Source organism: Natator depressus, chromosome 8 (assembly GCF_965152275.1).
Source record: "Natator depressus isolate rNatDep1 chromosome 8, rNatDep2.hap1, whole genome shotgun sequence".
In the NCBI taxonomy this organism is placed as follows: domain Eukaryota; kingdom Metazoa; phylum Chordata; order Testudines; family Cheloniidae; genus Natator; species Natator depressus.
The window spans coordinates 88,562,188-88,585,634 of record NC_134241.1 but is presented as its reverse complement, the minus strand read 5'-3'; the positions used below and the strand labels follow the sequence as shown (position 1 = coordinate 88,585,634).

General features: G+C 40.2%; 1 protein-coding gene across 3 annotated transcripts in view; it reads right to left on the bottom strand.

The window, feature by feature from the left end:
* Window positions 1–23,447, bottom strand: part of JAK1 (Janus kinase 1) — a 104,124-nt gene that overhangs the window by 24,592 nt on the left and 56,085 nt on the right. Inside the window, exons 2-8 of one of the 3 annotated variants that reach the window (XM_074961590.1) lie at window positions 19,525–19,604; window positions 15,025–15,223; window positions 12,839–12,962; window positions 6,870–7,092; window positions 4,798–4,961; window positions 3,012–3,354; window positions 184–360 (exon numbers count right to left, since the gene is read on the bottom strand). In XM_074961590.1, the coding sequence (XP_074817691.1) occupies window positions 184–360; window positions 3,012–3,354; window positions 4,798–4,961; window positions 6,870–7,092; window positions 12,839–12,962; window positions 15,025–15,223; window positions 19,525–19,530 (1,236 nt within the window). In that variant the 5' untranslated portion in view covers window positions 19,531–19,604. Of the gene's footprint in view, window positions 1–183; window positions 361–3,011; window positions 3,355–4,797; window positions 4,962–6,869; window positions 7,093–12,838; window positions 12,963–15,024; window positions 15,230–19,524; window positions 19,605–23,447 lie in introns of those variants that run through there. The other 2 variants (XM_074961591.1, XM_074961592.1) reach the window with 2 other exon arrangements.

Sequence of the window (23,447 nt, the reverse complement as noted above, 5' to 3'; positions counted from 1 at the left end):
ATTTGTTCTTCAAACCAGAGCACTTTTTTTTTTTTAAACACAAATTGTTGACATTACAATGTTTGGTACCCATTAGATAAATAACAGGAATGATGGTATTAATGGCACCACTTTTGTCCAGCAATACTGTCTCATTAGCTCATCCGTCTGCTAGAAAAGAGCTTACCGCACCTACACCCTTACCATCTTTTCGTGGTTCTGCTTCTTAATATTGACTGTGGACTCCTTTATGACAAGGAGTGTGATTTCAGGAAAATATGAAAAATTGTTCCATTCCTCTCGGATTTTGTTTTTTTCTTCATCCTTCTTTGATTTTTTCCTCTTTAGTTTATTATGTTTCTCTCTCTCAGGCTGTACAACCTGCAAACATTTTGGAATGAAAGTACCAGATAAATATTTTTTAAGTGTTGAAGATACATTTTCATGCTAAAATTACTCTTGGATAGATATTTCAAACCATTGTCCTCAGAATTAACAGGTCAGTCATGTCTTTAATGTGTATTTTATGAGGACATTCATTCTCAAAAAGACTATTCAGTGAAACAGGATTGAGAGCAAATAATTCATACATTCTGTGACTGAGGAACCTCTTGATTCGAACTAGAAGAGGGTGTACGGAGCACATAAGGGTACAGGAATCCCAAGTCTGGTATTCACATCAGAGTTCACCAAAGAGTATCATACAAGGTCTCTAATAAAAGCTTGTGACACTCTGGGCATCAACATTACTGTGAAATGTATGTAAAGATGCTATGCAAGGAGTTACCGGTATGTATTTATGCTGGAAATTATGTTCTTAAAGTCTGCCTCAAGGGACTGGCCACCAGCAAAGGTGAAAAATAGATTTTCTGTCACACAAGAAATGTTTATCTAGCTGGCTGTTTACATGTAAATTCAGTATTGTATAGTTCACAATGGTCTCCTCCCACACATCTGAACTGAATGCTAATATAGGCCTGTATAAGCTTCAGAGAGAAAAGTAACAGGAGGAAGTAAGAAGCTTGATTGAAAATGCTGGAGAGAACTTTGGGTGAGATATGCTTCTTTAGACAAGAGGTTAAACCTGTTAGTTTAGCCTCTAGAAAACATGTTACGATTTTGTTTTATATGTAATCATTTGTTCCCATCTCTTACACTGGTTTTTATTTGAATCTCTATTCTTTCTTAAATAAACTTCCTTCTGTTTGATAATTGTACTCATGTGCTGTGTATAATACAGGGGCAGTGGCCTAAAATAAAACTGATAAACAGAGGTACACTGTTTCTTTGAGAACGGGGGATCTGGGATTTCTGTGGGTATCCAGTGACTAGGGGCTGGATACTACAGGGGGACACTTTGAAAGGACTCAGGGGCTGGGGTCCTTGTGTTGTCAACCTGCAAGGTAAAGACAGCACTATGTAGCTCTACGGAGCGTGCTTCAGTGGCTGACAAGCTGGTTGTGTTAGGGACTTAAATATCCAGCTGGTACAGACAAGACTCCCTTGCTCTGGAGGCATGTGGTAACAGGGTGATTCACAGCTCTGGGCGCCAGGAGGAGTGTCACAAATTCTAAGCCTAGTTTTGCCAACAATTCATTGTGCAACCTTTGACATGTCAGTTAACCTTTCTCTTTCTCCATCAGTAAAACCGGGATAATGCTATCTACATAGTACTTAAGGGTAACAAAGGTTAGTTAATGTCTGCAAAGTAATTAACAAGTATTACAAAAACTCAGTTCAAAACTCAAGATATGCATGAACTCTCCATTGATATCTACTGGAATTCTGTCTGTGGCATACACACAGATAACACTATAAAACAATCTTTTGAGAGATCATAAGTAATCCACCATATTTATTATGCCACAAGGAGGATCTTTAACTAGTAATTAGATAAAGGTTTTTCATGGTTAACTTGCCAAGACGAATGAGCATATTCCCTGTCCTCTGCACTCCTGCATATGCATCTTCCCACTTAGTTATATTATATATACATTTTCATTTCAACCACAATTGAGGTTGCAGTTCCTAGAATGTGCCAAGCACTTTCCAAACCCACAGGACAGGGTCCAAAATGCAGACCTACAAGGCAGTTTGACATAGTCCTTTGTCCTCCATTGGCCCCCTTTTTGGCATAACTGTAAATCTGTGTGCGGGCACAGTATACATGTAGTTATGAAAGGTGGCCTTATTTATGAACGTTGATATTGAGAGCAGCATTTTAAATACAGCTGACTTCAGAAACACAATTTACTGTTTGATTCATTTGCGCGCGCGCGCACACCTTTCATCACTTGGACGGGTACAGAATATTTGCATAAATCCCGCTTTTGAAATCCTACAGAGCAATATCTGGTTTGGCTGATTTGGTACAGGTATTAATTTTCATTCTGACTTCTCAAAAACAAAAGGAGGACTTGTGGCAGCTTAGAGACTAACAGATTTATTTGAGCATAAACTTTCGTGAGCAACAGCTCACTTCATCGGATGCATTCGTCTGTGTCCATCTGCATTCATCTTTTCTTTTTGCGAATACAGACTAACACGGCTGCTACTCTGAAACCTGTCATTCTGACTTCTAGCACTCACAAAAGCAAAGAACCAGTGCTGATCAAAGGCAGGCTTTCTGCCAGTTTCCTAATGCAATTCTGCCACTGACCTACCACGCCCTTCCTTTCCAAATTAGTAATCTCATTTTGTGCAAAAACTACGAATTGATCAAACCACAAAGAGGTTTTACAATACAGAAAAATGTTTCGGTGACCGCTGCACTTATTTCAATTATGATCTAAACAAGGTTACAACAAAGTTTTTCTCGAGGCAAAAGCTAGTACGTTTCCCACTTGCAAAGGACTATTGAGTTCTGCTAACCATTTAAAAGGCATGACAAGAACGGTACTAAACAAACCAAAGAGTCTGAAGGTGAAACTTCTCAATTAACTAATTTTCCAAAATAGATTCAAGTTTTTTGCTGCCTGGTTTTCCCCCACCCCAAATAACCTCAGTCTTTTTGTCTGTGAATGGACACTCACACTTGGTTTGCACCTCCACTGTATTCCATTGTTTCCCGTCACCATCACTTCATACTGTGGGATGATCCCATTGTCTCCAAAATTAAATCCATGTTTTTCATTCTCTGTTAAAATCTGCAATGATGAAGTCTCAAAAATTTCTGCTCCGTAATGCTTAGTTAAAGTCTCCATTGTTGATAAGTATTTAACCTTCAGATCATGTGGAGAGACACTGCTGTCGCAAATGGTTTTATTGTTAAACTCCTTAAGGAAATCCTTGAACACATTGTTTATCCGAATTCTGGTTAAGATATTCCTTTGTCTGATGGTCTTGTTCAAAGTTTCAGGAATATAACGTTTATAACTAGAAAAAACCGATGGAATATTAATATTGCTACCTCAATTTTCCGTTACAAAACTGCAGTTGGTTTACTGTAAAAGTAACTTACAGAAAACACATGCAAAGTTTCATAGTTCATTTCATACTAATACCACAGAAACCGTTTGATAACACGTGATATAATTGCCCAGTTTTGTACCTGACACAGACACAGACAATAAGTAAACATCTGAAAACCTCAGAAAAATGTAGGGAGCTGTCTCAAATCAGTATTATCTCATTACGATACATAGTAACAAAGCATTTAAGGGACAGTTAACAATTAAAATACACAGTAACAAAGTATTTAAACTGCAGTTATTTTTTTCACTACTTTAGGGGAAAAAAAATTCTGAGTTTGGTGCCCAAAGTTACCAAATGAAATCAAGAGAAATGGTGGGTACTCCACCGCCTCTGCCACTCGAGCCACATATTTAGGTGCCTAAATATGGACGTAAACTTTTGAGAATTTTGACCTTAACCTTTGATATAGCCTTTGAGAAACTGACATTTGCTTGGGCAAGAAACTAACATTATAACCACCTACTTAAACAGAGTTGTAATTATAATCAAGTAAATATATTTAATTATATTGCAAACTGAAATTAAAACCACAATATACCATTAACTAACATGAAGTGGTAAGAAAAGCAAATTTGAGTACACTACATGAAACTAAATCACTACTAAAATAGATTTAAAGGTTATGATGATCAATTTACCATTGGCAGCCTACTAGTTAATAAAGGTACTACTTCTGAATCATCTATTGCTATAACAACTGACACGCTGAGGTTATATGGATTCCACCAATACTCAGGACTTTATGGTTGTCACTTATGCTGTGGCTTCATAAAATCACTGTAGCCAGCAGGTAACAGAACTCAAGGGCATCTTCTAATTACATATCCTTACCACAAGGGCTAAAAAAGAATTGCTTTTAGCTGTAGTAACATCAGGGCTTATATCAGTGGTGGGCAACCTGCAGCCCACGGGTTGCATGTGGCCCGTCAGGGTAATCCGCTAGCAGGCTGCCAGACTGTTTACATTTGCACGGCCGCCCACAGATCCCAGTGGCCGCAGTTCGCCGTTCCCGGCCAATGGGAGTTGCGGGAAGCAGAATCCAGCACGTCCCTGCGGCCTGCGCCGCTTCCCACAGCTCCCATTGGCCGGGAAGGGTGAACCGTGGCTACGGGAGCTGCGGGCGGCCGTGCAAATGTAAACCAGCTGTCTGGCGGCCCGCCAGTGGATTATCCTGATGGGCCGCATGCAGCCCATGGGCAGAAGGTTGCCCATCACTGGCTTATATCCTCTGTCGGATTAGCCACTGGAGGGCAAGTGTCCATACACATTTCAGCAGGTCTAATATTTTATCCAGAAGAGGGCAGTAGCATACACAGTACTGAGTGTAGAGTTATACTGACTAACCTGATATCCTTGGGAAGTTCTGGCAGCTTCATGTTTTTTTTGATGGCATAGTGAGAGATTGCAAGGACAGCCATTCCCAGACATTCATTTTCAATTTCATGAACCTCCTGATCATTTTTAGGGTCTCGAACTGGTGCCAGGCACTTCACCAAATCATACTGTCCCTTAATGGGAAGCAAAGAGAGAGAACAAGTTGCTTTAAAAATGTTTGCAATAGTCTATCTTCTGTATACTAACAGGGTCAACAAAATCATAGCCCTACACAAGCAGCAGCAGAGCCTTCCAAAACAGGAAGGGCTGCCTTCTCCCGGATATAGACATATAAAATGGAACAAATAAAGATGCATCCAGGCCACCCTCACCCTAAAAATCTTGTCTTTTAAAATCTTCTTCTTGAGACTAAGCAGCAACAACGGTGCCCAACAAAAAAGGTTTGTTTTTTTCCAATGGCAGTTTCTGTAGCACAGAAAGAGATCATACTCAGATCGTCACTAAAGCCCCAGTCCTCCACTGTGACACGTGCAGGAACACTTGTGTACCTGCAGAGCTCCAGTGACTTCAATGAGACTCATTGTGGTCACAGGGGATCACTTGTGCATCTCATTGCAAGACTGGGACCTACACTGGTGTACACATCCCACTCAAATCATTCCAAAGACCCCCACTCCTCAGTGTTGCCTAAAAAAATAACTGTAGAAAATAAACCTTTGTAGCACCATGTAGATATTTACCATCCAGTGAAGAATAGCCATGATCTTATTTCATTAACTTTGTCCTTCCTCGCCTCATCACTCTGTTTGTTACTCCTTGAATCACATCTTAAAGATCAGATTGTAAATTCTTCAGGGCAGTGATATTTTTTCTCACTTATACTGGAGTTGGGATTTTTATACTACACTTTTTAAAAAAAATGGTAGTCCCCCAAAATACCATTTTGTTAACACTGTAACACTGTCTGCTAATGTTTTCCAGGGTGATGACCCATCCAAAAGTTTAATGCACATCCTTTTTTCCACAGTAACCTAATAAAGAGCTATTTAAATAAACCTGATTATAAAGGTTTTCAAGCAATAGTTACACAGACGATGCTACACTGTGACATATGTCTGATCATTTAATGAATAAAACATTGTGGGGTGATGCCCCTTAAAAAAATCTCTGCTCCATATATTTTATGCAGTTCTCTTGTTTCCTTCAAAAGTGATTTCTCAGATGTTTATGTTGTATTTTCTTTATTATAGTTTCACAGCTAAGCAACACACTATCACCCTAACAGCTCTCTTCAGACTTATCTTGCTTCTAAAAACAGTCAGCTTTGAAAGTCACACTTCTGTCTGAAAATTTTGTAGCCACTATAGTTACAATTAACACCTAAGAGTACCATAAAGATGTTAACAGCAAAATGTTCCTTATTTTTTTTCCAGTTTGTTTACTTTGTGCATTTCATAGCACTCCACCAATTCAGTCTCTATGAATGGTCTATTTCCCTGTTTCCTCTGTATAGTCAATTTCTCCTACCAACATTATATTTTGTTTTCTGGCAGCAATGCATTAGGTATCGTAAGAAGACAGGATCTCTGCCTCAAAGTGCTTACACTCTTTAAAAATAAATACAAAAAAAACCAGAGACAGCAGATAGGGAAAAGGGAACTACAAATAAAGAAATCCAGCTTGTGATTGAGTAATTTTGTTATCAGGACTCTGCCAAAGTTTTAACTCCATACAATTTTTTTTAGAAGTAAGATATGCAGGCTGTTCCAAGTTACCCTGATGTTGTTATCTGTTGACTAGCAGAGGTTGCACTTTTAAATTGAGGAATAGCTTTACAAGAGAAAAGGTGGAAGCTCCATGGTTTTGGACATTTTAAAACCAGACTGGACAAAGCATCAGAAAATATACCACAAGATATAATCATACATGGATAAATGAGGTGGATCTCTCCCTCTAATTTCTGTGGGAAGATTGTTCCTTAAAACATGAGAAAGGGACAGTTTTATGCAAGCACATATAAAGCATATAACCATTCCAACCACAGGAGAAATGGCTTAAGGGTTTTTTATACAATGTCTTACCTGTGCAAAGAGGTATTCTAGCGAATTTGCATCAAGGATAGGGGTTCCGTCTGGCACTAGTTTCTTCTCATAGGAATTCTTTTGTTTCTTTGGAGATGTGTCAAGCATAGGAGTTCCATCTGGCAGTAATTTCTTCTCATAGAAATTCTTTGTTTTTTTCGGAGAATGCCTCCAGACTGAGGGCTCATTTTCACTTGTCCCATGCCAGTTCATAAAATAATACCTTGAGAAAAAGAGTGATGAACTTTAAAAACTGAGGGGCGCCTCAGTGTATTTTGGATACCTATTTTTAAACTGTTTAAAATAAAAGTCTAGCAATAAGTCAACATCTTTCATCTTTCTACTCTCAAGTAAAATATTACATTGGCCCAAAATCCTGGACCTGTGCCAAAACAGCATTCCAGGCTAAGGGACCAATTGAAAAGTGATATTATTAAACTCTGATAGTTTCAATTTTCAAACAGCATATAGCATTCATGTTATGCTTTGGTAGGTAATACTGGCCATTAAAATCACAATAGCCTGAGTCACCATTCTCTCTCTTCCCTGTGCAGCCCACCATATAAACACACACCAATTTTAAAATGATTTTAGCTGCCACTATCTGAAGATTTGCTTGAACTAGGACCATTGTTGTATATCACATGATATCTTGGAATTTCTCATTTTTGGTGGTTCCAACCATTAAAGCTCCAACTCTTGGCATTCATGAAAATATGCTACTAAAAATCAGGCCAGAATTGAAGGGGTGAGACTAATCTGAATAATCCAGTTTTAAAGTGATGCAATCAATTTACAAAACATATCTCAAACAAACTTCTTAGCCTGCTGGAATGTTACTACTGTTACCTTCAGGCTGAGATTTTCAAAGAAGCCAAAGAGAGTGAGATATTCAAATCCCACTGAAACTGAACGAGAGCTGGGTGCCTTAACGCTTCCCTCCATACCCTATCCCAACCTTAAGCTCCTTTAAAACCATCTCAGTTTAAATGATGCAAGGTGAAATCATTTTAAAAATCCATATTTACTTTTTCAGTTAAGTAAAACTTAGTTAAACCAGGTTTGGATCAACACATCCTTTACCATAATTCTTACTTTGCTCATTAAATACTTACCACTTAAAAGAATATAACAAATTTAACCCAGTGCAAAGTTTTCAGAGTGCTCTGTAAGAATGTTAAATATTGAACATGTACAGATCCAGTCCTTATTCAACTGTTACTTCAACACTGTTTACTAATGACTCCCATTAATAGAGATCTGAAACGACAATTTCTAATGGGGTGAAAGTCAGCACTTACGCTGAATGCCATCTTGTTTGTTACACGGACTTCTGCAAACCCTTGACAACCTTTAGAATTTTAAACAGCATTTGTCTGTCTAAACCTGCATGACAAGTAACCTTAGAATGCTATTTTGTGGTTGAAATGAGGTAAGATTAGATATCTTAATGTACTTAAAGGTCAAGTGAACATGGAAAACTACAATAGCTACTGCACGTACCGAAGAGAAGGTCACGTGCATAAAGCTACATTAAAATAAAGTTAAGGGTTTCGTTTGGTGGAAAAAGCTAGTGACATTCTCAGTAAATCAGGCAGTTGAACAAAACTAAAAACTTTTCACAAAAATACTCAAAAGGGAATTACTGTACCCTATTATGGATTATTAATTTACAATGTTCAAAATGTGCAAAGCGCCTTTGAGTGCAAAAAAAATAGAATGTGGCCCAATTAGTCTAATTTCAGGCATAACACAACAAAGGAGCCAACAACAAAAATGAGAAAAGGGAAGGAAGGGCAGCAATAAGTTTACACAATTACTCAGCAGAGGCTTGTTAGCAGCAGGGTGGAGCAAAACAACTTACTTTTCATCACATACGTTAAAAATAATCTTCTGTGAATCATTTCTCATAGGCATCACAAATCAAGTGGGCACTGGGGGAAATTAGGTCCCAATTCTGCAATGAGCTCTGCTCAGATGTCTGTGTGTGTGAAGCTCAAAGCAGGATCAGGCCCTTAGTGATTAGTGAAAATAATGACCTTTGACATTTCAGTGGGTGTTTCTATTAAAGATGGTTTTAATTATCTGCATCATACTCCCAGTCCTATTTTCCCATCATACTCCCAGTCCTATTTTCCTCACTTTGCCAGTCCCAGTTGCCTTTCCTCCAAGTCCCAGTCACTCCCTACACCTGACTCCTCATCTGATCTCTCTTCCCCCACTCGAGCCTCTAAATCAACCCTCTCCTCCCTACCCAGGCCACGTTCCCAGTCTCCACTGGCTCTCAGTCCCAAACCTCTCACCAGACTCTTTGTCCAATCTCAGCATTCCCCCGGCTCCTAGTCCGAGTCTCTTTGCCTATCTCCATACCCCAACTCCTCATCAGATTTGTCTCCGCTCATCTCCTTCCCCCTCCCCTACTTGTTCATACTCAATCTCTTTGCCCAGACAGTTGCAGTTTCATCTCATAGTTCCCAGGCTCTTTGTCCCAATCTACTCCTATCCAGTCCAGCTCTTACCCCTCTGCATACATATGCAGCTTCCCCCTCCATACTACCTGCACCCAGCAGGGAGGTCACCGATAGCACAGAACACAGTCTCCATGTTCTTAGTTCCAGTGCCCAGGCTTGGACCCAACATGGCCTACAGCAGCTCAGAGCTGCAACTTGTAGGGAAAATCCTGCTCAGCCCTGGGCTAAAGCATGCCTAGTGTGGATGAAGTCTCCGCTGAGCATATGCAAACTGCAATTTTTTTTTCAAAGACTTATAATTTGGATAGAGTTTCACTGGGAAAATGTTGCCAGAATTTTTTAACATGGTCAAAATATATTTTCGTCTAGTTTTGTTCTCAGAAATGGCTGAACAATTTTGGCTGAAATTAAAAATCAGCCTGAGGTAGACACCTTGCATGGAAAATTTCAGCACAAATGGTTAAAGTCTGGCAAAGTTACAAGCAACTGAAAACAAGGTCTTACAATGGGAACTACCAGACAACTTTAATAATATATAACAGAAATAAGAAGTAATTCTGGGAATTGTCATCATTGACTCACCAAAGCAGAAACATACAAATATAATCTGATTATATGGGGAATTATTTTTTATGAATTAGTAATATATAGTCATGCAATGTGGTTAGTTAAAAATAGTATTATGCTTTGAGTCAGTGGTTAAAATTCCTAGAATTGCAAATTTTCTTATGTTATATAGAATATGATACAAATAAATATAAAATTAAGCTCTTCCTTTAAAAGGAAGAAACTACACATCAGAAATATTACAGAACACTATCAGGGGAAATTGCTCTGAGTTCCTATTGTACCGAGAAAACAACAAGGTTTTTCTGGTATGTGGTTGACCTGATTGACCTCTTGAAGCAAATAAGAGCAACTAATATTCTGTGAGACAATTAGATTCCCAAGAGCTTCTCGCAGCAATTCAAGTCACTCAATTCCATTATCATCTGGTGTTAATCTACTGCATTTAATAACAACAGTTTAAACCTCAGATTAGTTTACATTAATATATTAGCACTGCTTATATAAAAGGCCTGTCAACGGAACAGACCAGATTATAGTAATCTTGTGTTTTTCTAACTTACCTACATATCACTAAAGTTATTCTCTGAAAAGCCAAGACCTATTTGTTCATTACAATCATTTCCCTGAATAACATACATTCCCTTTCCCTCAAACTTCTCCAATCAGAAAAGCAACTGTGACATGGTACAGATTTATTCAGGATTAGAATTCCTTAAACTTCAAAAAAAACCAAGGAGTCCTTGTGGCACCGTAGAGACTAATGAATTTATTTGGGAATAAGCTTTTGTGGGCTAGAACCCACTTCTTCATCAGATGCATGGAGTGGAAAATACAGTAAGCAGGTATAAATACACAGCACATGTTAATCTCTAAGGTGCCAGGAGGACACCTGGTTGTTTTTACTGATACAGACTAACACAGCTACCCCACTTAAACTTCAAAGAGTCAAACTGTCAAAGGGGCCTTATCCTGGCCTGCATTTACATTACCAATGTGTGCACTTTTCTCCATGCAGATGAAGTGGCCTGTGTGTGTAGATTTTTCTTGGAACAATGGAGGTTTGCACATGTAAGTTCTATCACCACTATGTGCATGTGACAATTCATGAAGCATAGGTGCAAATATTCAGATAAGTACTTAAATATGCAACATCACACACAAACAAATTACAGCCAATTTTTTCCCCAGTCTCAAGATGAATCCAAAAGATTGTGGTTTTGATTTTAGTAAAATGACAAGTTAAACAGGAAATGTTGGTATATAAATGTGTGTTCTTAAGAGATGTGCCTAGTGGAGCTAACAGGGACCCAACTATTTGTGCTCTTGCCCTTGGAAAATGCCAGAATGACCAAACAGTCTGGAAAAATTTATTCCTCAAGATAAAACTTGTTCTCTAGATTGTAATGAAGGTTCTTCATTTTCAATTTTTATTTTAAGATTTCCCAGGAATTTATCAGGGTTTATTACAAATATTTAAAAACAGATAAAACTCAGTACAAAAATTAACTGCGCAGTTTTCTGGGGAAATATCACTCTTGTTTCCTGGGTTTTTTTTATGCAACTTTCCAAAAAACCTTTATGTTCTGTTGGATACAGTTTTGTTTTGTTTTTTTCAACTCATTTTAACAGGAAAAGGCATTAACTAACTTTAATTTGCTTTGAATGATAATAACTATTGTGCTATCATGTAAAGCCGGTAATGTGTATGTAGTAGGTATGAGATTGCCAACGACATGTACACCAGCGCTTGTGTCATTCCAGTACTTCTGACCCAGCTCCCCGCACTGGAAGGAGACACGGAGGCTCAGTACCCTGGTTTCCAAGCTGCCCTCTCTTCTTCTGGAGGGAGGAGCCAGGTCTGAGGAGTTCCAGCACTTACAAAATTCAAATTATATGTAAAAACAAAATAATGACTTTCGTAACACCTAGGAACTTTTCTGCAAAAGCAGGTAAAAACTGAAATTGAAGGGCCTCACTTTCAATGTACAGGATGTTGAATAGTAACTGTATTGGTACAAGAGGGGAAACAATTAACATGAAAACAACAGAGAAGAAAAATGAATGGGATCTGTACTAGAATTTCTACCAAATCCAAAGGGGAAGAAATCCTTCCCTAGGCTGCAAAGTGATGGTGAAACTGCTCCCCAGTAGCTCCTACAGCTGCATGCACTCTCCTCTAAGAGGAAGAGGAGAGGAATGGTTGGTGTATCCATGGAGTCACAGGTCCACCAGCCCCCATGTGCTGTGGCTCAGGAATTGCCAATAAAGTACAACCTGATGATGTGCAGATCCCTTGCACAGAGTTGTGTATTTTCCTTGTGCTCTCTCCCATCCCACCATGGAATTGCACCAGTTCCCCTTGGAGCTAAGAGTGGGTGTTCAAAAGCACTGGCATGACTCTGCTCCCATTTAAGTTGATGGGAATCCAATGGGAGCCAAGCTAAGCCAATGCTGAACGATTTTGAAACCCCTACCCTGTGTAGGGGGAGACATAGAATTTGGCCCTTAACTTTTCAGTGCCTCAGTGTATACAACAGGAATAACAACAGTATTTTCCAACCTCACAGGGATATTTTGTGAAGCAAAATTCATTAATAGTTGCACTTGGAACACCTCAGATGGAAAGTGCTACAGAAATACAGAATATTGCGATATGACCATGGTTCTCAGCCATTTGCATGGTGAATTTTCAGTTAGTCCAGTCACTTACAGCTTTGTGGTTTGGGGTTGTTTTAAGGTTATCTAGCAAATGCACACATTCTGGAGACCTTTTCAGCTTTTCCTGTTGTTAATCTCTCAACTTTGCTGTGAAGGGTTTTTTGTTTTAAACTGAGTTCAGCTCTAAGTGTTACACTAGCCACACAATTCTTGGAAAAAAATGAACACTGGAATCTTGAAATAATCCATCGTTCATTTGTCCCAACATACCTCATGCGATAATGGAGCCGGAGTGCTGTCTTGTCATCTATTTTGAAGACATGGTTCGGTGCATACCAGAGTTTTTTACTCTCCTCAAATAGTGCAAAGAGATTGTGGCACAATGGAGATACAGCTATTAAAAAGATAAAATAAATTAATGAATTCACAAACTGAAATCTGAACTGCACTTTCGACAGCTCGCAGAAGACGGGGTGTACTACTAAAACTGTTCAAAATTCTGTGATTTGGTTCTTAGGTTTGTTTTGCTAAAACCAAAAACATGCCCTTTCCTTCAGTTAAAGGGCAGGAAAGCAAGTGATGTCACTGTCCCATCTGAGTTTACTAATCCACCACAGGGTTTTCCAACAAAACACTACAGTTGACTTGCTGTTTCTATGTTGTTTGTTTTTAATGAAACAAAATACAACAAAAACAGGTTACAGTGTCTTCATAGGGATGAAGCCATCTAATTTCTCTGTTTTGGGTTTCCTTGTCAATAAAAGAAGAGAGCACTATCTGGCAGCATATACATCACAGGGGCCCTGTACACCAGGAAGGCATCTCTACTTAGGACAGCACCAAAGCTTGTGCTTAAGTGTTTCCTGAATCAGGGCCAAATCCTGAGCTTCTCGCTCAGTTTTTACTGAATCCATTCTCAAATAATGCTTTCTTAATTCCAAAAATGTTGAGGAAAATAAATGCTGACTATGCCAACTGTACAATTATATACTGTGGGGCAGGATACTCGCTGCTCTCTCATGTAATCCAGCAGCACTGGAGGCTTATTGATGGTATATCACCATATCACTCATTTACAACAGAGACTAGCTTCAGAGCCTTACTGAAAGGAATTAAAACAAATAGGACTTTTGGACCTATAAATCAGGTATCTCCTATGGGCCTAGCTAGCATAAAAGAAGGTGGAAGGAGGTTCCCTAAGGAAAACCTTACTCCCTCAATCACACTTTGACGATTTTGCAACTCTAACTAGATGCGGTTAGAAATTAGACATCAGAAGTTACTGGCAATGGACAGTGTGCGTGTTAGAATAAATACACAGAGAGGCATTTGACAGCTTTTAACCTATTAACATAAATAATAAATGGATTTAAGTATCTGCTGTAATTTATCATAAATGATTTTCATTAGCAGCCAACTTGAATATATATTTGATGAAGTTTGACCCTGAGATTTCCCTTACCCCCATCCTGAAGAAAGGGTAGAGTAACTGGGTGAAACAGAGGAGGAGGGCACTAGATGTCTCAACCCCAAAAATGCGGGGGGAGGGGGGCTTTTTTTAGTTTGAAGCTTCAGGGAAGTTGTGTACAGACTTAGTCATAAATAAGAGCCTGATTAAAGGGCCTGAATCTCCCCTCATATCAAAGTATGTCAGAAATAACTCAGCTGAAGACAGTGGAGTGTAAAACTGGTGTAAGCAAAAAGATAATCGGGCCCTAGTTACATAGGTCACATTTCATCAAAGCACTTTAATATGGGCTTAAATTTCATTGACTTCAACAGCTTACTCGTCTATTTCAGTATTTTGATGAACTGAGACCATAGTGGAAGACACTGATACACTTTTTGTTGCAAATTTCTATATAACTTGAATTGTGCTTAATTCTAATCTCACTTTACAGTACACTAGTATTGTACACACCAACGACCATACACATGATGAGAGTGGGAAAAACAAGTAACACGATGAGATAAGTATCAGGGAGAGTAGGGAATGGATATTTTGCCAGTTAGCCCAACTGCCATCTTCTGCATCTATGTGCTTTGGTACTACAGAAAGCGTTTCTTAACAGGTTTTCCAACTGGTATGTTACACTGAAAATAGCCTTGTTTAACTGTGTAATAGGATACCTCTTGAAAGACAGCCTAATCCTGCTCAGGTTAAAGTCAATGATAAATGAAGTGTCAGTACTGGAGTGGAGGGTCATGCCTGTTTGCCATTCCTCTAGGATCCTTGGATTCTAGGCAGAGAACCAAGAGCTCTTCTGCAGAGGAAAGTCTCATTCTCCCTTCTCCCCATGAAATAATCAAAAAAGAATTCCACAAGAGGACCCTTAAAGTTTTCTAGCCCTGACCCTACCCCATGAGTATTTTTGCATGACCAGAGAGGGATGAATTTATTTATGATACATTTTGTCTTAGTAATTCAGAACATAGCTGAATACTGCAACACTCACAGCACTTCTGGGCAGCTTCAATGCACAGGTTTTCTGCTGTATACTCGCCACTGGTGTACCGAATGGGAGGCTTCTCTTGCAAATAGAATAATATTTCCAATCCTTGCTCTTGAGCTTCTGTGGTCACTTCGCTCTTTTTTGAGTTTCTCAGTTTTGCGCAGAAAGCCATGGCTTTGCAATCTTCTTTTACGTTTAGATACTGCATTCAGAGAGGAAACAAATTCACAGAAAAAACGTGATGACAAGTTTTCTATTTCACTCAAAGCTGAAGCCACATTCAGGTCTTAGGCTGGGGTGCTAAGATTGAAGTTTTTGTTCAGGCCCAACAAGTGAAAATTATTTCAGTAACCCTTCACTTAAGTAGGCTTCTGAATATAATTATGGTTTCTCAACCTTTTCAGTTTGGTGATCCCTTATTAAAATATAAGTAATAGTAAAGTAATCTATCAATGGCAACAGTGCTCCTGCCCCACACGTCCACCTACATTGAAGTTTTGGCCACCACAAAGTTATTCTGGAAATTTTATTTTCTTTGCTTTAGAATTGTAATAAAATTCCCAATGTCTTGCAACACCCTCATTCCCAATAACTTTTAGTAACACCAACCTGGGATCACAACCTACCAGCTAAAAAATAATATAGATTAATTTTTAGTCAATTTCTTTAAGGCATCTACCTTGCCTTTTCAGCTGAATATGTTAAAAGCAGCTAGAGCAACTAAATGTTTGTAACACACTTTTCTTAGACTTGATGTGCCATACCAAAATAAACACTTGCTTTTTCCACCCCTCAAAATGTAACATTAGCACTAAACAGTTTTAATGCAATGTCCTTAAAATTGGAATGTGCTACATATGCATATGACAAAATCAGAAATAGCACCTTGCATTAGGAACACTGATTGGAAGGAAACCACAATAGTAGAGTTAGACTAGAGGAGGTTTTGGAATTAATTGAGAAACTTAACAGTAACAAGTCACCGGGACCAGATAGCATTCACCCAAGAGTTCTGAAAGAACTCAAATGTGAAATTGCGGAACTATTAACTATGGTTTGTAACCTGTCCTTTAAATCAGCTTCTGTACCCAATGACTGGAAGATAGCTAATGTAACGCCAATATTTGAAAAGGGCTCTAAAGGTGATCCCGGCAATTACAGACCGGTAAGGCTACCATCAGTACCAGGCAAATTAGTTGAAAAAATAGTAAAGAATAAAATTGTCAGACATATAGAAGAACATAAATTGTTGGGCAAAAGTCAACATGGTTTCTGTAAAGGGAGATCATGTCTTACTAATCTATTAGAGTTCTTTGAGGGGGTCAATAAACATGTGGACAAGGGGGATCCAGTGGACATAGTGTACTTAGACTTCCAGAAAGCCTTTGACAAGGTCCCTCACCAAAGGCTCTTATGTAAATTAAGTTGTCATGGGATAAGAGGGAAGATCCTTTCATGGATGGAGAACTGGTTAAAAGACAGGGAACAAAGGGTAGGAATAAATGGTAAATTTTCAGAATGGAGAGGGGTAACTAGTGGTGTTCCCCAAGGGTCAGTCCTAGGACCAATCCTATTCAAAAATGATCTGGAGAAGGGGTAAACAGTGAGGTGGAAAAGTTTGCAGATGATACTAAACTGCTCCAGATAGTTAAGATCAAAGCAGACTGTGAAGAACTTCAAAAAGATCTCACAAAACTAAGTGATTGGGCAACAAAATGGCAAATGAAATTTAATGTGGAGTAATGCACATTGGAAAAAATAACCCCAACTATACCTACAATATGATGGGGGCTAATTTAGCTACAACGAATCAGGAGAAAGATCTTGGAGTCATCGTGGATAGTTCTCTGAAGACGTCCACGCAGTGTGCAGCGGCACTCAAAAAAGCAAACGGGATGTTAGGAATCATTAAAAAAGGGATAGAGAATAAGACAGAGAATATTTTATTGCCCTTCTATAAATCCATGGTACACCCACATCTTGAATATTGCATACAGATGTGGTCCCCTCATCTCAAAAAAGATATACTGGCATTAGAAAAGGTTCAGAAAAGGGCAACTAAAATGATTAGGGCTTTGGAATGGGTCCCATATGAGGAGAGATTAAAGAGGCTAGGACTTTTCAGCTTGGAAAAGAGGAGACTAAGGGGGGATATGATAGAGGGCTATAAAATCATGTGTGATGTGGAGAAAGTGAGTAAGGAAAAGTTATTTACTTGTACCCATAATATAAGAACTAGGGGCCACCAAATGAAATTAATGGGCAGCAGGTTTAAAACAAATAAAAGGAAGTTCTTCACACAGTCAGCCTGTGGAACTCCTTGCCTCAGGAGGTTGTGAAGGCTAGGATGACAACAGGGTTTAAAAGAGAACTGGATAAATTCATGGAGGTTAAAAGTCCATAAATGGCTATCAGCCAGGATGGGTAAGGAATAGTGTCCCTAGCCTCTGTTTGTCAGAGGGTGGAGAGGGACGGCAGGAGAGAGATCACTGATCATTACCTGTTAGGTTAGAATATCAGGATTGGAAGGGACCTCAGGAGGTCATCTAGTCCAACCCTCTGCTCAAAGCAGGACCAATCCCCAACTAAATCATCCCAGCCAGGGCTTTGTCAAGCCTGACCTTAAAAACCTCAAAGGAAGGAGATTCCACCACCTCCCTAGGTAACGCATTCCAGTGTTTCACTACCCTCCTAGTAAAAAAGTTTTTCCTAATATCCAACCTAAACCTCCCCCACTGCAACTTGAGACCATTACTCCTTGTTCTGTCATCAGCTACCACTGAGAACAGTCTAGATCCATCCTCTTTGGAACCCCCTTTCAGGTAGTTGAAAGCAGCTATCAAATCCCCCCTCATTCTTCTCTTCTTCAGACTAAACAATCCTAGTTCCCTCAGCCTCTCCTCATAAGTCATGTGTTCCAGTCCCCTAATCATTTTTGTTGCCCTCCGCTGGACGCTTTCCAATTTTTCCACATCCTTCTTGTAGTGTGGGGCCCAAAACTGGACACAGTACTCCAGATGAGGCCTCACCAATGTCGAATAGAGGGGAACGATCACGTCCCTCGATCTGCTGGCAATGCCCCTACTTATACATCCCAAAATGCCATTGGCCTTCTTGGCAACAAGGGCACACTGTTGACTCATATCCAGCTTCTCGTCCACTGTAACCCTTAGGTCCTTTTCTGCAGAACTGCTGCCGAGCCATTCTGTCCCTAGTCTGTAACGGTGCATGGGGTTCTTCCGTCCTAAGTGGAGGACTCTGCACTTGTCCTTGTTGAACCTCATCAGATTTCTTTTGGCCCAATCCTCTAATTTGTCTAGGGCCCTCTGTATCCTATCCCTACACTCCAGCGTATCTACCTCTCCTCCCAGTTTAGTGTCATCTGCAAACTTGCTGAGGGTGCAATCCACACCATCCTCCAGATCATTTATGAAGATATTGAACAAAACCGGCCCCAGGACCGACCCTTGGGGCACTCCGCTTGATACCGGCTGCCAACTAGACATGGAGCCATTGATCACTACCCGTTGAGCCTGACAATCTAGCCAGCTTTCTATCCACCTTAGAGTCCATTCATCCAGCCCATACTTCTTTAACTTGCTGGCAAGAATACTGTGGGAGACCGTGTCAAAAGCTTTGCTAAAGTCAAGGAACAACATGTCCACTGCTTTCCCCTCATTCACAGAGCCAGTTATCTCGTCATAGAAGGCAATTAGATTAGTCAGGCATGACTTGCCCTTGGTGAATCCATGCTGACTGTTCCTGATCACTTTCCTCTCCTCTAAGTGCTTCAGAATTGATTCCTTGAGGACCTGCTCCATGATTTTTCCAGGGACTGAGGTGAGGCTGACTGGCCTGTAGTTCCCTGGATCTTCCTTCTTCCCTTTTTTAAAGATGGGCACTACATTAGCCTTTTTCCAGTCATTGGGGACTTCCCCGGATCACCATGAGTTTTCAAAGGTAATGGCCAACGGCTCTGCAATCACATCTGCCAACTGCTTTAGCACTCTCGGATGCAGCGCATCCGGCCCCATGGACTTGTGCTCCTCCAGCTTTTCTAAATATTCCCGAAGCACTTCTTTCTCTACAGAGGGCTGGTCACCTCCTCCCCATGCTGTGCTGCCCAGTGCAGTAGTCTGGGAGCTGACCTTGTTCGTGAAGACAGAGGCAAAAAAAGCACTGAGTACTTTAGCTTTTTCCACATCCTCTGTCACTAGGTTGCCTCCCTCATTCAGTAAGGGGCCCACACTTTCCTTGACTTTTTTCTTGTTGCTAACATACCTAACATACTCCGTCTGGGGCACCTGGCATTGGCCACTGTCGGTAGACAGGATATTGGGCTGGATGGACCTTTGGTCTGACCCAGTATGGCCATTCTTATGTTCTTATGACTGACAAAGAACCCAGGTTTTATTGTGGGGGGAGTTCTAAAGGAAGTCTAATTCCATTACAAATGAAAGCCAAAAAATATAGCCTCCATAAGTATTTCATAAAAAAACACACCTGCATTTATCTGAATGTCTGGTCTTCCAAAACAGTAGAATGGATTTTCTTCAAACTTTCCAGAAGCAATTCAACCCTGTCTGGGAACAAGGAGAAGAAATGTCAACTCAAAAGGGAGCTGTTTTGAGAAGTTTTATAAGCCACATAATATATGGACATTCAATCAACTGCATTCAGTGGGAATCTTTCCACTGACTTCAATGTGCTTTGCATCAGGCCTTTAGAATGAAAGTCCCATCTCAAATGTAACTACTAAAAAACAGCTAGGAGCATATCCAAGACATTTTGTGGACCTGGCACTCCCATTCGAGCCCATGGGAGCTCTGATTGCACTGACTAACCATTTACAAAACCAAAAACCAGGGGACACTGCCTCATCTCTTATTTATTATTTGTATTTTGGTAGCACCCAAAATGTTCTTGATGCTGTCCATTCTTCCTTTCTCTGAAGAGTCTAATATTCAAGCAGGATTTTCTCTTATGCTCCACCCTCCTTAGTGTATTTTTTAAGCCAGTCTCTTCTCTTTTTGATCTCTCCACAACAGATTTCAACTTTATCCTTATCTCTCTTCTTCTGTCTCTATTATCACTTTTCCTTCTTTAGGGTGTTCTGATTTCACTTCTTCTTGCTTTTTTTTAACCTTTCCCTCCAATCATAACCCTTCTCTCTTCTTCTTTCAACCTAGTACTGACATGAAAAAAACTGCAAAGGTTTCCCCATTCATTTTTCTCCCATTCCTCAAAATCTGCCTTTTTTCTCTCCCCCTTACACTTTCAGTTCTTATCCTCTTCTCCAGTTTTCCCCATCTCCAGTCCCTACAGTTTTCCTCCCCCAGTTCTCCTTTCCTTTTCCTTCTTACCAAGTTATTCTCTTCAAGAAAAAAATCCTTCCCCAGTTCTCACTGGACTCCTATCACCCTTTCTTCCAGTTGGAATCTGGGATCCTCTCCCTCATTGTGAAGAGACCTATAGATCATGGAGCTGTTCTTCAGAACAAAATTCAGCTGTGCAGCAGTTAAAACAGCAGAGAGGTGACTAATGTGTACTGAGAGAGAAGGGAAACCTGCATCATAGCAACCCCAGTGGGACAGGTGACTAAAGGCGGGATTCACAACAGAGAACTGCTATGCTCAGCACTGCAGCACCTAACCTGTAGGCATCCTTGCTGCCTAGTAGAGTTCACAATCCCGAGTTAGGTATCCAGACTCCCTGTACAATGCATGGGAGAGTTAGGTGCCTGAGAAGGGGATTCACAAAAGCCAACATGCCGAGCAGGGAGCTGCCTAAAAGAGCCAATAGAAAATGCAGAGGAGAAGGACTTTTAGGTGCCTAGCTCCACCCGGGATTCACAATGATGAACCATCTCCTGGAGTTAGGTACTTAAAGCAGGTCAACACTTTTTCAAGAAACACCAAGGAAGCAGAGGTTCCCCCCTGCCCCATAACCTTTAGCCCAGTAGTTAGAAAACTTACCCAGGAGGTGGGAGACCCAGATTCAAACCTCCTCCCTGCCTGCTGGGGACCAGGGATTTGAACTTGGGTCTCCCACCTCTTGGGTGAGTGCTCTCTAACCACTAGACTAGAGTATAAGGGGGGTCACCACCACACCACACCTCCTGCTCCCCCTCACTTGTGCAAGCTTTGATGGAAGGGGACATTAGACATGTTCTGAGACTATCTACTGGATCAGGCCCAGCAGTGAAGACAGGTGTTCCCCCACCTAATCTGCCACTCCCATGATTAAGATGTCAAGCTCCTGGACAGTAACAGGACTTAGGCAGATGCATAAATGTACAGTTGCTGAAATTTAGGCATCTTGGGGACTTTAACAGCAGAAACTTAGATGCCTAGTGAATTTACGGACTTACAGGGTTAGGTGGCAACTGAGCAGGGGCTTTGTGAATGCCAGTGGTGCTAAATGCTGGATCTAGACACCTATATTCCCCTTGTGAATCCCATCCTAAACGCCTCAGACTTTGCCAGCCAGAACTCCTGGGACTGTCCCTGTAAATTGGGATGTCCAGTCAATCTTGGCACAAGGCATGTAGGACTGGAACCCTAAAGTAGATGCCATTTCTGGCAAGCAAAAATAAAAATGGCAAATCCTCAAGTGGACTGTGCAAAATACAGGAAGTTACTCAAGTGACTGAACATCAAATGCAGGGATTATATTTATTTCTGAGGAATTTCATTTAGCAAGGAACTGAGCCAATGATTTATGTGGCCTGAATCAGTAGGGCTGCTCTGAACTGAAGGAGAACTTGTTTCATTTATAAGAATTATATAAGCAACAGTGTGGTCGCATGTATTTCCCCGGCTATTCTTCCCTGTGGCAATCTCCAAAGGCAACATCAGCGTTTTGGGGATGGCCTACAAAATAACTCCCATCCTCAAGGTAACAGACTTCTGTTCACCATATCACACCACTACCCATGGTGCTGGCCATGAGCAGATCCTTCCACTTGTGTCCGGCATTTCCTCTAAACACACACTTGAGCTAAAAGATCATTCTTTTTGCTGCAGCAGTATTAGAGCTCAAACCTATACCTATGCCAATCCACAGACTTTAATGTAGCTTGGTATCCCTTACAGCTTAGTTCTGACACACACCTGAGCATGTCGGACATTCTATCTAGTGTATCTTCCCTTTGTGTTTGGAAGTGGCTAGCAAATTTTGAATACTACCAAACATAAATATACAAAATGGCAATGTAGCAGACATTAGCAAGTAAATCACACGCACTTTCCATTCACAAACCTTGTTAATTCCTAATTAGAGTTTCCAGACACATCCCTGACTAATAACAAGGCTTTGATAAGGGAAAATAAAGGAGAAGATTACTAGGATATGCAAAGAAGCCAATAATTATTTCTGCACAGAAAGATAGAATTTAAATGCAAGGATTTTAATATGGCAACTTACCTAATGATAAAGACACCCTTTACGATAAGAGTCCTTCATAACCAGAGCATACTCTATTTTAATATGTTTGTGAAGCCATAAAATTAAAAATTCTGACAAGCAAATATATAATCAAGCATAAAAATTGTACCGCAGCTTTAAAATGTGAAAGGAAAATAAAAAGCCTACCCTGGCTTCTTGTAAATCTCATAATAAGTCAGACCTATTGCTTTTCAACACACTGCTCTTTTGCTACACTTAACTCATAACTCGTTTCCAATTATAGTAACAATTCCAGGAATACCAAAGAACACAGTAAGTGCTCTTTCATTTACAATAAATTTCTGGGGACAATCCATGTCTGCTCAATAACTTAGCATTTATTACATAGTCTTCTTGATATTATTGCATTCAGTACCAAAATTCAATGTCTTGAAAGAAAAATGGAATAAAATCACTTAAAATCCACACTCTACATTTCAAGCTTCTTTCGTACGCCTTCATTAAGAATATTGATGGTCATTGCTATAACAATTGTGTTATGTACACCAATACAATGAAAGAATTAAAACACTTTTGGGGTACATTTCAGATTAACTAAATGCCTCCCCACCACATGAAAGATAAAGATGCCAGCCCTAACAGACAGTGCTGGATCACCGGGGGTAGGGCTGGAGGACCAATGCTTTCTCCAGCCAACAGCACACGTTTTGTTAAGAGTAGCTGCTACTGGCAATCATAGTCCTAGGACTGGCTAGTAGCCAGCCCAGTAATGATGACTCTATATGCTGGTAGTGGCAGCCCTTTTCTACTCCACCTCCTGCTACCTTACAGCTGTGTACATGTGACTGTTCCAGTACACCACAATTGGTAGAGTTCTGATTCGGTAAAGACCAAGGTTTAGCTGCCGCTACTCCATCTCACTTTCACTATAGGATGCTACAGTCTTGACTGAGGAAGAACTGTCACTATAATCCTTTGACTGGAGGAGGGGATTCTGTGCCAAAAATTAAAAATTCTGC